A 15,120-nucleotide genomic window follows, 5' to 3' on the forward strand; every position below is an offset into this window, starting at 1 on the left:
TTGTGATTACTCATTCGATTAGAACATTCAATTAGCAAAACCGACCATTCAATGTGATAAAAAATAAAATAAATATTGAATCAACTAATATGAAAAAGAATCTCTAACTTGAAACTATGTAACATTATGTAGCCGAGCGTTTAGTGCGTTAGACTATCGGCTCTTTGACCACGCGGTCGTGGTTTCGATTCCCACAGTCACACCGGAAATTTTTTGATCCATCCCCCTAACTCAAAATATTAATCGGGCTAATGAATTATTCCTAAGCTCCTAACAAAAGTTTTAAACTAAATTACAAACAACAGGTCAACCGCCTTATCAAGGTTTAGTCGCATTTTCTCCAGTTCTATTTTTTAAAATTTAATTATAAGCCTCACATACGCAAAGGAAGTGAAGTCTGACCTCATTCATGTATTCGTCGAGCACATCTCTTCATGGTTGGATTTAGCTACTCTGTCCTCAAGTTGAAAATCCACATTATACGTTGAGAAAATTTTTATGCTTGCCTGAATCAGTTTATACTTGTTTGTCAGATGGGCAGGTTTATTGAGCTTTTCCTTGGTGAATATTTGGAAAATAGTATTTTCGTCTTCTTTCATTATTTTCCCGATTCATTCGTGAAATGTGGTCGGAGTTGTTGAACTTTCTTGCCAGATTTTAGATTTTTCCTCACAAAACCCCTCTGGTTCATCCGTATAAAGTAAATAACCTTACCTCTGTCTCACCAGGTCTTATACTAAACTTATGCTCTTTCTCGAGATCAGAGAGATATCAGGGCGAACAAGATCGGACTGAGTGGGCACCTTGTTTTACTCCACAGACATTAGAACAAGTATTTTCTGTATTTTTCTCAATAAATTTATATTAAAAATCAGATATAAGATCAATTTAAAAGAATAAAACTAAGTTTCTTTATTCTTCTTTTGAAGAATAAATTGTCTTCATCGCGACTTTGAAATTATTATCACTAATTTACAATAGAAACTTATAGTTTTGTGTTGGAGTAACGTGCATGTTTGTCGGTTGTCAAAATTAAGTTAAACAGTTTATTTTAATTTCACAATAATAATTTTGGATCATGTATCTGTCTGCCATACCAAACAATATAATTACATGAAAAATACTCATCTAGTAAAGGAGACAATAACGTAATTTATTTTAATTTTAAATGCCGGATGCAACGCCAACTCCAATTTTCGGAATAAACTATCGTGTTTCCTCTGCTTAGCCGTAACAATTGTTGTTAAGAGATGATTCTTCAGTTCCAATTTGATTTCATTAGCTTAAGCCTTGCTAGGAGCTCAAACAGCACGTCCTCATTTGTTTCATTTCCTTTCCCTCCGCCCATTCAATCACAATTACAGGGCTCAGGGATCATATCCATCCCTGGGCCCTCTCTTAATTCTCACCGCTCGGTGATCCATCGGTCCGAAACTTAATAACTCATGAATTGGTATAATCTTTCGAGTGATTATTTTTCCATCTATGCTTTATCGATGTATAGCCGGCAAAAAAAAATTGACGGTTCCTAAAATTTAAATAATACGTGCGATTGCTTCAAAAACTGACTGTGGAGCGTTTGTAAAGATAGTGTGAAGGTAGATAACTACTTTTGATCGTCCCTGTTTTTGTCCATCTCGTCAGAAATCAAATTGTTAAAGAAGAATGAAAGGATTTTTTAAATAAAAGCAAAATATTTTATTCACGAGCTTACAATGATTAACAGCTCATCATTATCTAGGTTTTACAACCAGACACCTGCAGTATATTACTTTACGTTTATAACGTACTGCTATAAGATCAGAGCACATACATTTTACCTGTATATATACCAATACTTAAAAAACGCATTCCCCACAACATATACTATGTACTAAAAGTGTGAATTGTCTTGGTATTTATTTTAGCCATTGAAAATAACAAATAATATTTATTTCTCCGCTTTTAGGCAGTTATCATTTTTTCCTTAAGATTTCAACTACATTTGTCAATCCTTTGACTTATAATAGATCTTGAGAACTCACGAATTTTTTGGGTACATATTGGTCGGTGTTACTAGTGGGTGCATTTGACTTTAAATTTTACCTTATGGATGTTTGTCTGGAAAAACGTTAGTTGTGGCATGTATTCAGAATAAGAAAGAAGCTTGTAGTCAAATTTCATAGATTAGAGGTGGTGTGACAGTCGTTAGTTTTCATGTTTGAGAATCATTTTTTCATTTTATTAAAGTGTATTTTATTTCTGGGTATTTTTGGCCAGAAGACGAAGAATATATCGTATCAAAGTTTTCAGAACTTTTACTTTATGTTGAGGCTGAAAGACTACCACTTTTCAAAAAAATTTCCAACAGCACGAAACGTCCAAATAGTCTTTTTTTAACTATTTACGTAGCAAATGAATATGTTTAAAACAAAAAATTTAGGGGGGCTTTTGTCGATTTTTACCGTTCTAAGTATGCTTCGTAAAGATACAGCAGATATTTGGAATATTTCACAGTAGTGCCAAAAGGTAGAAATTAACCTCTAAGTTTCATAGTACTGGTAACTGATAACCCAAATGACGATATAGCAAAATGTTCGACAGGGACATGGCCGGAGGATTATAGAATCTTTCCAAAAATAGTTTCATCTAATGTGTAATTTCTTTCAATTTGGTCTTTACCGATCATTTTGCTCTGTCTGAGTTGGTTGTCAGACGCGTTTCGACATTTGGCCACCCAGTGTGCAAGACTAAAACCTCCAGTCATAACTGGCAGAACAAAAACGAAACGATATGTGTTTTTTGGCCAGTTCCTTGCTTTTAGCCCTGACTTATTATTGAAGATGGCGAAATACAGTAGGATGTTATAAAAACTTTAAATTTTGTCTGAAAGTTGGTATTTCCGATGCCAAGGTCTAGATGGGGACAACTATAATATTCACTCTTTGAATGATATTTGTATTTTGTTGTCTAGATGGCACATTGCTTCGGTTGTCTTCCAGCTTAATCATTAGGCACTCGAAGATGAAGTAAATAGGAAAAACTTGTTCCTTATCATGATTATCTTTTTTGTAAAACCGGTGTATTTTCAACTTACTGTTTGTTAATTAGCTAAAAAAGGGAATGCTTTTATTTATTACTTTGAAAATAAACGAATCAGTTATACCGATCTCTTTGTTTATAGTTAATGATGATTTTTTAATGGACGAGAGTATGAATATATAAAAGTAATATAATTAATAAACAACGCAAGAAATCTAGCGATGTTTGGAAGGATAGAAATATTCTTTCCGAAAATACTGAAATATGCGAATTGATGGTGGTGTAAATAAATTAAATTTGGAATTTCAAAGACAGTTTTAGTAACAATGGTGGTTGATATTTTGCGAGATCCTGGGGGGGGGGTAAAAGGAGGCATCATTATTTATGTATTAGGCGTAAAAGGTTGAAAGTAAATTATAAATCGACATGGGCGATGAAGTCGGTAGGAGCTGATTACCTTAAACTACCACATTGATGACGGATATTCTCTCGGGTGTCATCTGCAGTAACAGTTTTCGTTGATCTGCCGATAATAAGATCAATCTCCCCCGCCGGACTAGTTCCGTTCAGATGGACGATTTCGGATTATCGATCACGTTATACAAGTGTGATTACGGAGTTGATAACTTTTTCTTGGTAATACTCTCACGAAAAAAAGATCGGGAATTGCAGGGTAATTCTGTTTTTTTTTTGATATTTTTAAAATGGATTTTTATTTGTATGCATTTTATATGACACCTGATAGTGTCTCAGTATGTACATCCAACATACTAAAGATTTGCGGTCAAGTTTTGATTTTTAAAGGATAAGCGACTCCGAAATAAACGAGTACCTTTGTAATAACAGACCATCTACTCACAGGTCTATAATTAAACATAATTTTTCTTTGCCATTTGAGATTTTTGTTTATTATTTATTGACAATGTATTTCAGCTTGAAATTTTGAAATTTACTCTTGCAAAATAAAATCTGCTAAGTTAAAAATACGTCATGTGAACCAAGAATGTCTCAAGACCGGAAATATAAAGGCCGAAGATTTAATGTACCTAGGGAAAGAAATATAAAGATTAGAGATTTAGAGTAATTATTTAGAGATCGTATCGTGCTCGACTGGCACAAAGTCAATTCCTCAGATGTGGTTAAAGCTTTTTTTGTGCTTTTTGGATTTTCTATGCGGCCGTGTCATTAATAAAGCCTTTCCTCACATGGCCTGTGCCGCATTTTAGTTAGGAACCTTTTTACTGATTCGCCGTTTATTGCCTTCTTCTCGGTACGAGCTGTGTAAATAACCCCTGATGGTTGATAAAACCATCCCGATCAGCCCGTTGCATTATTACATATTAATTCGAAGGATTCCACTTTAATATCCTCATTGAAGTATTTTTTAAATATTGAAAAAAAAACTTTTATTAAATTATTACACAGAATTGCGGATTTAGCGCTTGTTCAAGCCTATTAACAAATTCTAAGATAAAAAGGCATGTTTGTTAAATTAACATGTTACGGATAATTGCAAATCTGGAGAACCCTTAATAAGGATTATGCCAGTCGAGTAAATTAAAAGTATCTATGTAAAACTTTTAGATAATTCGTCTATTTTAAATCCTTGTGTTTTGTCTTTTATAGGACGTTTATAATTGTAGAATTAACTACGACTGTTAATTCTGTTAATTACTGTTAATTCAATGACTGTGATAATATAATTGGCTTGTATACTCTTGAACGGAGAAGTCACTCGATAGTGACATCCGCCAGTAATGCTTTTTGTTTTTATAATTATTTAAAATTTAAGAACTGATGAGAAGATGTTTTCAACCTGTGTGTCTGTTGTCAGTTCGCATCATTCTTTTTGACTGTCCCTATTAATTTCTATTTCTCTTGATCAATTTTTTTATCAGTCTTCCTAGTCTTCTTTTCAACTAACTTTTTCACCCCCCCCTCTCTCTCTCTCTACTTCTGCTTTCTCTCTCTCTCTATCTCTATCTATTTATCTATCTACCTCTCTTTCTTACTTCTATACAGTATCGCAAATTGTTTTCTAACTCTATCAGTTCTCTTCTTCTCTTTTCTTCTCTTTCTCACTCTCTCTCTCTCTCTCTCTCTCTCTCTCTCTCTCTCTCTCTCTCTATTCCCACCTTTCTCCGTGTCTCGCCTTTTTAGTCTCATTCACTATCTCAAAGTTTACTCACTGACATTCGAGCTTTTTTCTAACTCTCTGAGTCCTTCTTTTTCTCTTTCTATATTTTTTTCATATATCTATATACTTGTCCATCAATTCACATATTCTTATTCGTATTTTTCTCTCACGCGCACACTGTTTACTTATATTTTTTGTGTGCATGTATCGTTTTTTCACAGTGTGGCTTTTTCTTTGTTTCTATCAATCATTTGTCTTCCTACCAATACGTAGCAATTCGTCGTCCTCCCGCTCATTCACACTCACACAACAAAAAAGCACAACACACTAATGTTTAAATATTTTTTAATTCTACTTTCATCTCATTTCCATATGAACGACCATCAAATTTCCTTATTTCAACTTCGGCCCTGGGGCGTAAACGGTAGTGATGTCACGACGTTTTGCTGACAAAATAAAGCAAGGATCCGTTGCGAGATTTTTTCGCCGTTGCCGGAAACGCGAACCGCAGGAAAGTTGTGGGGGAGTTGGTCGTGTAGGAGCACGTAGCGGACCAGAACGCGATCGTGCCTCTCCGGCCGGGTTCGCCCCTTCTCGTGACTTCACAGCTGGAGTAGCGGGCCCCGCAAGAAATCGAGAGGACTTTGACTTCAGTCTGTTCCCGTCCCTTGCTGCTCCAACTCGCAAGTGCCCTTCGTTCCCCTTACTTTTTCCCCTGTCCCGTTAAGTAAAAAAGAAGCAGTGAGTCGGTTGTGATGATTTGAGGAATTGTGTGCTCGGAAATTTTCTTCTCAGTGTAGATATTTGATTTTTTTTCAAGTGTGAAGAGGAAGTAATCTTATATGGTGAGCTTTAGCATTTATTACTGTTTGTTTACTTTTTTAATCATAAAAAAAGAAAGTGGTGCTATTATGATAAAATAAATTATATGGAAATGGTAATCGTCCAGATACAGTACAAAATTGTCGGGACGGGAAATTCTCGGAGATTTTAACGCTTGTTGCAAGGATGCTGCATCAATCGGGCAGGGTAGAATTTTGAACCTGGCCTTATCAGGGTGAAACTGGTAGGCCGGAGGATGAAACTCGTGGCGTGGGAACCGATTCAACCCCACCTTGAACTCTAGGGGTAAAAAAGTCTTTGCGTGACCTGAAAGATAGTTTATTATTCCTCTTTCTCGTTTATGAATCGATAATTGACGTACTTCTATATGTTAAACTGCACAAAATTGGGTTGATTAATATGTTAGAAATGGGCATTTGCTTCGCGAAAAAGCTTTCCGGGTATAGAAACTGACGAGAACTTTGAAATACGTTGAACTTCAGCAACAATGGTACGAAAACCAAACAAATAAAATTTACAAAGTTGATAATCATACAATTCTTTTGAGTTTCTTGTAACTAAGAGCATTTTATGTGCTACGTAACTGACGTGCTTCGTGCATGCTTTCACAGTTTCATATAAGTTCAAAGTTCATATATATCCAATAAGTTTTATGTATTTTATATATGTGTGTGTGTGTGTGTGTGTGTGTGTGTGTGTGTGTGTGTGTGTGTGTATGTGTGTTTGTCTGTCTAACTTCCTCTTTCTCTCACTCTCTCTCTCACTCTCACTCTCTCTCTCTCTCTCTCTCTCTCTCTCTCTCTCTATCTATCTATCTAACTATCTATCTATCTATCTATCTAACTACCTACCCATCTATCTACCTATATATCAATCTACATATCTTTCTCGTTCTCCTGTCACTCTCTTTATCTATTTATCTATTAATAAATAAATAATATAACACACACACTTTCAGTGTTACAAAATAATATTCTTAGTAATAAAACTACAATGATGCCGTCAAAAATCCGTATTTAATCCAATTATTAGGTCCAAACGTTGATAAGTTATTGTAGTTACGGGAACAAGCCATAAAATTCTTAAATACTTATGTACAAAATTTAAAGATTAGTCATATCATCACAATAGACGATAGTTTGTTGGTGGCTGGTGTATGTATAAAGATAACTGCTTAGTAAGTAATAACCTAACTTTTAATTTCCAAAGTAGTTTCAAACAGAATTCGCCTATCACGCACATACTATACACACTCTTTACCCCTTTCGAAGTTCGAAAATTTCTTCTTTCGGTATATGACAGTCGTGCCCAGAACATGCAGAATTATATGGAAAGTTACAAGAACATGAAATTATTACGTTCCTTGTGTTCCCGTTTAGCGAGAGAGTGATTGGTGCTGAATGATGTAAAAGCAAACTTTATAATTGAAGCAAATATCCTGTTTTTGTTCGTTTGGGACATGATTTTACAACATTTTAACAACCTTTTAGAAACGGAAGAACTGCATTTTCTGTGAAATCATTTCAATTGCGATTAGTATTTGTCAGATAAAAGAGGGAAGGACAAAATGCATACGATGCTGCATGTAAATTAACATTTTCAACTTGTTTAAAATATAACAAATTTCTACAGAAAATTGAGAAAATTAAATAACATCCACTGTGTAAGTTGAATTTATGATGGCACCAAAATTCTTTTAATAATTAAACAAAATTGTATTTCGGTTACACGCACGTGCCTAATTTTGAAAATAACACCTTTCCCGATACTTTTATTCTGTTCGGATTTATGGCTGGTAAAAACAAACGTTGTGAGTTACGGTGGTTCGGGGTTCAAAAGCTTTCGTTCACCGGACGTACGCACCTATGGCCAGCCGGACTTCTTGTTTATGTTAAGTCCCCATGACCAGACAAACTTACAGCCAGGCGTATGATTTACCCGAGGTGGTAACAAAAAACCTACTTTGTAAGTAGTTATTTGTTATAATTAAATTAAAGTGGCAATTGTTGAGGTTGTAAACATGCATTATATTCGTGTCGTGTAAATGTAAATCATAAAATGAGCCAAAAAGCGAGAGAGAGAGAGAGAGAGAGAGAGAGAGAGAGAGAGAGAGAGAGAGAGAGAGAGAGAGTGAGAGAGAAAGAGAGAGGAGCATGTTATTAAATACTATATTACATTAATGTTTGTTAACTAAACTTTATAATTATTTCTTTCAAATAGGATAGCTAGAAATCCGTTTAGCACAATTTCAAATTGTCCCATTTCATAACGGTCTAATTAATTATTTTTATAACCTTTTTCAACCGTTGTTCTCTTCTGCTTTGTATTATCCTCTCAATTTCTCATCACCGAGGCAAAAAACGGAAGTGAAGATGCAAAGATATGCAGATTGGGCCGAGACTTGACGACCAAATTCCGGTCTAGATTTAATGTTTCGAAGATTCCTTTCCCAGTTAGGTCGATTAAATAGAACATAATATTTAATGTTAAACGTTTTACCCCCTTTACTGTTTTTTTAATAATATGTGTTTGTTTCGAATTTGAGATAGAAATGTCGTGTTATGGTCAGTCTTTATACAGATACTCTGATTTCATGTAGTGTAATATTTTCAAAGAATTAATAAGGGAAAAGCGACTATTATTTTATTTTTATATACTTTTTACGAGGGTTCGCAACAGCAAAGGTCATTTCAACCCTCCGGATGCCGGTGGTTTTGAAAAAAATCCCATTTGTAAGTATGTCGGGTTCGAATACAGGGCCGCTGGATTCGAACCCGGGACCTTTGCCTTACAGTGATAAGAGCCGTGACAACCCCTAAACTGTTGCGGCCACCCCCGAAGCGACTATTTTTCGGTCCAAAATGAATAATGAAACTGGGTCCATATAATTCTATGTGCATTACATAATATGTTGCGTATCAAGTGTTCTGGTGTCTTGCTATTATGAACTTTCAAAACGCCATCCCCCTTACTGAAGACTCACGTCGTTCTGTGTCGAAAATAGCCTCAATCGACTATCAACATCGTACTACAAGAATTAGCGACAACAGGGAAATTTCGACCTCGATCAGAAATGCTGAAAAGATGAATTTTTGACCTTTTGATACACTTTTCTTGAAAACTCATCATGTTAAAACTTTTTTTTATTTCGTAGTACTTTAATAGGAAAATTATCGTAGCGAGCAATGTTCCTAAAAAACGCGCAGGAGCGGAAAAATTAAAATAATATTATTTTTGAAATATTCTAGCTCCTAGCTACGAATTTGAAAAATGGCTAAAATACAGTAAAATTTTAGAGTTTGATGCTTCACTAGAAAGTCCAGACTTTTTCAAAAAGGAAATACGCATCTAAATTACAATCTATCGAATAGTATTAGAGTTTAAAAAAGAAATAAAAAAAAAGCTGAGCTGTTCGTACGAAAATCAATTGCTACCCTCTTAAAGGACTTCAGGGCTCTTAAAGGACTTCAGGGTTTTTAATTAAACCTAGTATGATTAATGAAAATGTGTCAAAGAAAATTATAATTCATATTACTCTTTTAATCCGAGAAACACTGGCGAGTACTTAACCTTGGGGTGTAGTCTGTTCAGTTTAAATTACATACCCATTACGGTCCCAACTAAGTAAAAGCTCTGCAGAATATTTCTGCACACTCGGTGCAAAACTGGATAAGTCAAATGTTCGCTAAATATGATAAGTACATATTCCGGTAAGCTTTTAGATCTGATAGGCAGTATAATGGATGAAATTGAGAAGAAACCATTTCTTTCCAACGGATTTGTGCCTTTCTATATCTCCCAAATTTATCCGAACATTTCGATAATTCTAGTTGGCCATTTGTAAACTGGAATAACTCACATACTGAAATAGAAGAAGAATGTTTACCTATGCTGCAATGAATATTTGTCTTGGTAGGACAACGTTTTTTTTACCTAATTGTATTAAGAATTCGTTTTGCTACTAACAAGCGAATTTTGAAGTTGTCTCACGTTTAAAATATAGTGGTTTTTAATACTTAATAACTCGACTTATCCTATTTTAACTAGCAAATCAAACATAAACTTGAAAAACAAAAATTGAATTTGTACCAACTATAAACTTTCAAATTACAACCCTGAAATGTTCTGTTTGTGGATTTATCCAGTTTTCCCCGTAGATGCTGATATTTCAGTTTACTATTTATGATAACAGTATTATAATATGACAAAATCAAATATCGGGGCTATATAATTTAAATAGAAACGCACAGAGAAACATGAAAAAATCATTTTCGGTGGGGAAAAAAATAATGTGGAAATTGACTGTGAAAACTCAATTGCAATTTGGTTTTCAATATTAGAAAATTTTGTTTCTCTCATCTTTTATTCATCCATGATATATGATATGATAAATATGTTAGGTTAAATTTAAATTTGTGTACAGTACGAATATTTTATATATTACCACATACCGCAGACACGCAAACAAATATACAAATAAATCTATATTTTTTTTATTTATGACTTTAACAATTTCGATAAAGCTTTTAGCCGATAACATTGAAATATTTGTAATCCTAATATTCGAAAATATATTGGCACATATACACGTTAGTTTTAATCTGTGAGATTTCGGTCTGCGGGCTGATAAATCTATTGGTTGATGGTTACCTGTTACCTTGTTCCTATCCTCGCTGGTTATGTTGATTCAGACGCGTTTTGGCATTCCACAGAAATCACCCAAACATTAATTCCACAGAAATCACCCAAACATTAAGATGGCGAAATGCCGAAACCTGCTGAACTAACTGAACCAACGAAAATCACTATGGACAGGCAGACCAAAATGAAAGGTGACTATTAAACAGTACTCTGTTTCACTCCAAAAAAATGTGAATATTTTGTATAGTTTAATTTTTATGATATTTTAAGATGAAAAAAGATTGAATAGAACATTTTTACTTTTGTACGTACAGAGTTAGAAGTTAGTCAATCAAGGGGTATGAAGCATGGGAATAAAATGTACATAGACTTTTTATCGGGTCAATTAGGTTTTAACAATATCTCGAGGCTTGCAGGATAAGCGATTTTCCTGCTTCGTCCACTAATTTCTCTCCGGATTTATCATGACATTCCCAGAAGCCGTACGTCCTCTTTAACGAAAGTGCGACCAGCTCGCCATCACAAAGATCTCGTTAGTCTGCCTCTTAAGACGATTGGTGTACATGAAAATAATTATTCATTTGATTTAATTGGCTCCTTGGTTTTAAACAGACACGACCCATATGTTGACCATGGCCATATGTGATATCCGCTTGGGCCTTATTGGGTTCCTACCTGGGCTTTTTCCCACGTTTCTTTCTATTTTAGGGAAAAGTTTTCTTGTGCGCTTGCTCAAGTGTATTGTAACACTGATCAGTAAAAAAAAAGCCTTATGAACAGACGGATTTAAAATATATTACACAATTTAAAGTGCATTTTGAAATGTTTATCCAAGAAAACACGATACTTTCACTTTTGGCATATTTAGAAATAAACTAATGATTTGATATCAATACCATATGTCCAAAGCATTATGTCCATATATTTTTTGCGATTCCATGTCCATCAGTGGCACCGATTAAAGAATCAATTAAGTACTGTTCCGCCCGTGGGAATATGTGCTGAACGGCACATATGCCTGATTACAGCGCCCCCCCTTCGTACACACATGGCTTGGCTCTTAGTGCGTTAACATCTAAATCGTTAATCTTAATCACGAAATTGAAGTGCTCACTGAGCACTTATCATCTATGATTTGACGTAATGTAAGGATTTATGAGTTCGTGTGTTCTAGTCATTGTTTCTTCGAACATCACCGTTCATGACATAATTAGTCAATTAGTACAGGCTGCTTGTAGATCAGTATATGAATGATGTAGGAAAAATAGTAATGTCAACTCACAAATATTGCTGAAATGATTTATCGATTTATAAGTTGTGACAGTTCCTCATGGGGACTGTCGGGGATGAACCTGTATGTGGATCGTTTTCGATCATTTTGGTTTGCCTAAAAGTTTTGTTCTACAAGAGATATCTTGGGAAGAAGACAAAACACGAGGACCAAACTACAGATTTTTATATTTTCTATATCTATTAAAAATATATATTGTGTTTGAACTGTCACAAGGCGCGCGGGCGAAAATGAGCCAAAAGTCATAACAAACCTAACGATAAAGAACAGTGGGGAAATTCAACTTAACTCGTCGAAGAGAGTTCATTTTGGCCTGTATTTTTCCCCTGCCCAGGTAGAATATGTCAGGTGACGAAGAACTTGCCAGAGTTCTCAAAACAAACCTTTTGATTTTGTGGCACGCGGGTGATTTTTATTCTAATTGTCATATAAGATGTGATAAATGAATTGATAGTACTTTCACAGAAGCAGGAAAAACCAAGAGCTTTGTAGGAAAAGAATAGTGATTTTCATACTGCCAACCTAAGACGAACTTTTCTTAGTGATTAACGTTGTAAAAAATTTTGTAACGTGCTTACGACGATTTATACGCTGGTATCTAGTGTTGTTTTTACGTTGGACACATTCAACAGAGGTTATCTCAATTTTGGCCAAATTTGTTTTTATATACGTTGAACCCGCGGACAAACCCCGCGTCCTCGACAAGTTTGGTCGATTCAAACCGTCCTGCTAATGAGAATAGGACCGAATCGGCAGATAAAATCGAACCTAAAGTCGAAATCGATACTGACATTTGCAAATCACCGTAGATACCGGTTTATTTTAGCTTGCGTTTATTCGTTTTACGTGGGTGGCAATCAATGAACTGTCCTTCTGAGCAGAATGGGCATTCATTGAAGTCGTTGCCATCACTTCAGCCGGCTTATCTCTTTATTATGCTTGAAAAAACCTCTCAGGATGTCTTGACTATTCACATTGAAATAATCCTGATACCTAAACCTAAAATTAGTAGCCTTGAAAATATTAAGGCTTGAAAAGTTTAATTTACGAAGAATCTAATCATTTTTTTCGATTCTGTGATAATTTTAACATTCCCAGATTGTCCTGGTCGGTCTGTTTACGCCGTTTGTCTCGGCAGAGGCGTTTTGGGCATTTCTCCACCTTCATTGATTTACACCTCATTGATAAACATAGTTTAGAGGGAAACGTATAGTAGAAATTTAAATTTAAAAGTACATTGTGTTAATTCTGCTAAAGAAATTAGAACATGTCATTGAATTAAAAAATTTTACTGGTAATTTTGGAGTACTTTAAGAAAACTCGACATTCCGGCTGACCTAGTATTTTATAATTCCTATGTTTGCAATTTTCATCCATATCGCCTCTGGCCTTCTATTATTTCACATAATTATGTTTCTATTCAGTGTGTTCTTTGGAATGGATCTGCTCGACAATCACTGCATCTTAATATGCATTTCAAATATTTTAAATTACTAATTTTTAAAGAAAATATACAGTAATACGGAGAAATAGTATTGTTGGATAGTATGACAATACTTCGAATATTTGTTTGTTCTTTGGCCCTTTGGCACTTAGTCTGCTTTTCATTACTGTTTTATTATTTTATACACCGATGACATTTCTAAACACTATCATTACCACCTACTTGATATTTGTTCTCTCCAAGTACAATGTCTTATCAAACACCGGTGCAAAAAGTGGAGGACAAGGCGGAAAAATGTACAGTGTACATTAACATTGAAAAAACAGTCTTGGCATCCTCTATACATCAATAACAAGGAGCTTCCTTTCCTGGCAGATACTTAGATACCCTAACCATCCTTAACCACCCCAGATACTTAGATAGCACACTACCGTACTGTCTATAGACTGGCATAATTATTTTTCAGTTCTTATCAATCAAATTAAAAAAACAACATCACGAAGAATGCCGGTCACGTGTCCAAGCAAATACGCATCTCTCATTTTACAAGAAGGTACAAATTTCTCCTGCATTGTTCGACCTACATGAATATAATTTTGACGGTCTTTGTCTCAATGAGTTGCAATGGCTATTTAAGCTAAGAAGTGAGGTTTTGCATTTACACTCGGCTGTTTGGATCAGAGGGGAATTGGGAATCTGTTCTTTGTGTAATTCGCGCTCTATTGAAACTGTATCCCACTTCTTGGCGGAGTGCTCATCCCTGGGTGAGATTCGGTTATTGCATCTCGGATGTTTCACTCTCCTCAGAGTTGACCTGTTACAATATTTGTGTGGCCCAAATTCGCGGACCTTAATTCGTTACGCTAGGCATGCATGGAACTACAGATATGAATTAATTAAGGAGTTTAATTTTTGATTTGTATTGTATAACCTGTTTTTCTATCCTCTCTTTCGCATTTTAAACTTTTTTCCAATTTATTGCCTAGGCTATAACTTTTGTCTTATTTTATTGTGTATTTTTTCGTTTCTGATTGTTTAACCAACGACCTCTTGGATCCATGATCCATGTCCTTAAATGTTTTGAAATCACAATTGTCATTTTTCCTTTCTTAAGTTCAATAAAACACTATTATTATTACTTAACAGCTTAACAGAAGATTTGGGCAACTATGGAGACTTTTATTTACTGTATTAATCGCCAAAACACATCAAGATTTTACTACGACCACTTCGGACATTCGGAATGTAATTGTGGGGTCCCACGGAGGTATCCAATATCCAGGATCTATTCCAGTCAAAAGTTCACAATCAAATTGGCAAAGCTTCTTCCTACATCACTAACTCTTTATTCACAATGACCTTAATGTTCTTTTTGTCATCCACCTTATCCGATTTGACTTTCAAAAGTTCCATACCAAGATCTTGATCCATCCTACCCTACTGCCTATTCTGAGCATAAACCACGTAGCCTCGAGACCTCCAGGGCCCCTTAATCACTCTGAGTGGCAGGCGTTGGCTAGTTTCTCCTCACTTGTGTCCTCCTGCATAATGTGATCAGAAGAAAAGATACAATAAATAAATTTTTTACAATTTTTTTGCAACATTAATTTTCCGTTTGAAAAAAATCGTCTATTTCCGCATTAGGTCCAGACGTATTTGAACTTACCAGTTACACAGAATATAATGATGGGGGTGAGGGATTTCGTATGAGCGAAACGGCAAACCCAGAAATTATCAGTTACT

The 15,120-nt window shown here is 35.1% G+C and overlaps 1 protein-coding gene across 9 annotated transcripts in view; it reads left to right on the forward strand.

Annotated features, from left to right (window-relative positions):
• The window catches only part of LOC106665834 (dual specificity tyrosine-phosphorylation-regulated kinase 4-like), a 348,487-nt gene that overhangs the window by 102,839 nt on the left and 230,528 nt on the right, over positions 1–15,120 (forward strand). Inside the window, exon 1 of one of the 9 annotated variants that reach the window (XM_024228926.1) lies at positions 5,818–6,003. The exons of 7 other annotated variants lie outside the window; for them this stretch is intronic. In XM_024228926.1, coding sequence (XP_024084694.1) covers positions 6,001–6,003 — 3 coding nt within the window. In that variant the 5' untranslated portion in view covers positions 5,818–6,000. Of the gene's footprint in view, positions 1–5,817; positions 6,004–15,120 lie in introns of those variants that run through there. One more of the 9 variants, XM_014392604.2, reaches the window with a different exon arrangement.

The sequence above is a fragment of the Cimex lectularius genome, unplaced genomic scaffold (genome assembly GCF_000648675.2).
Source record: "Cimex lectularius strain Harlan isolate CLEC.00 unplaced genomic scaffold, Clec_2.1 scaffold12, whole genome shotgun sequence".
Classification (NCBI taxonomy): domain Eukaryota; kingdom Metazoa; phylum Arthropoda; class Insecta; order Hemiptera; family Cimicidae; genus Cimex; species Cimex lectularius.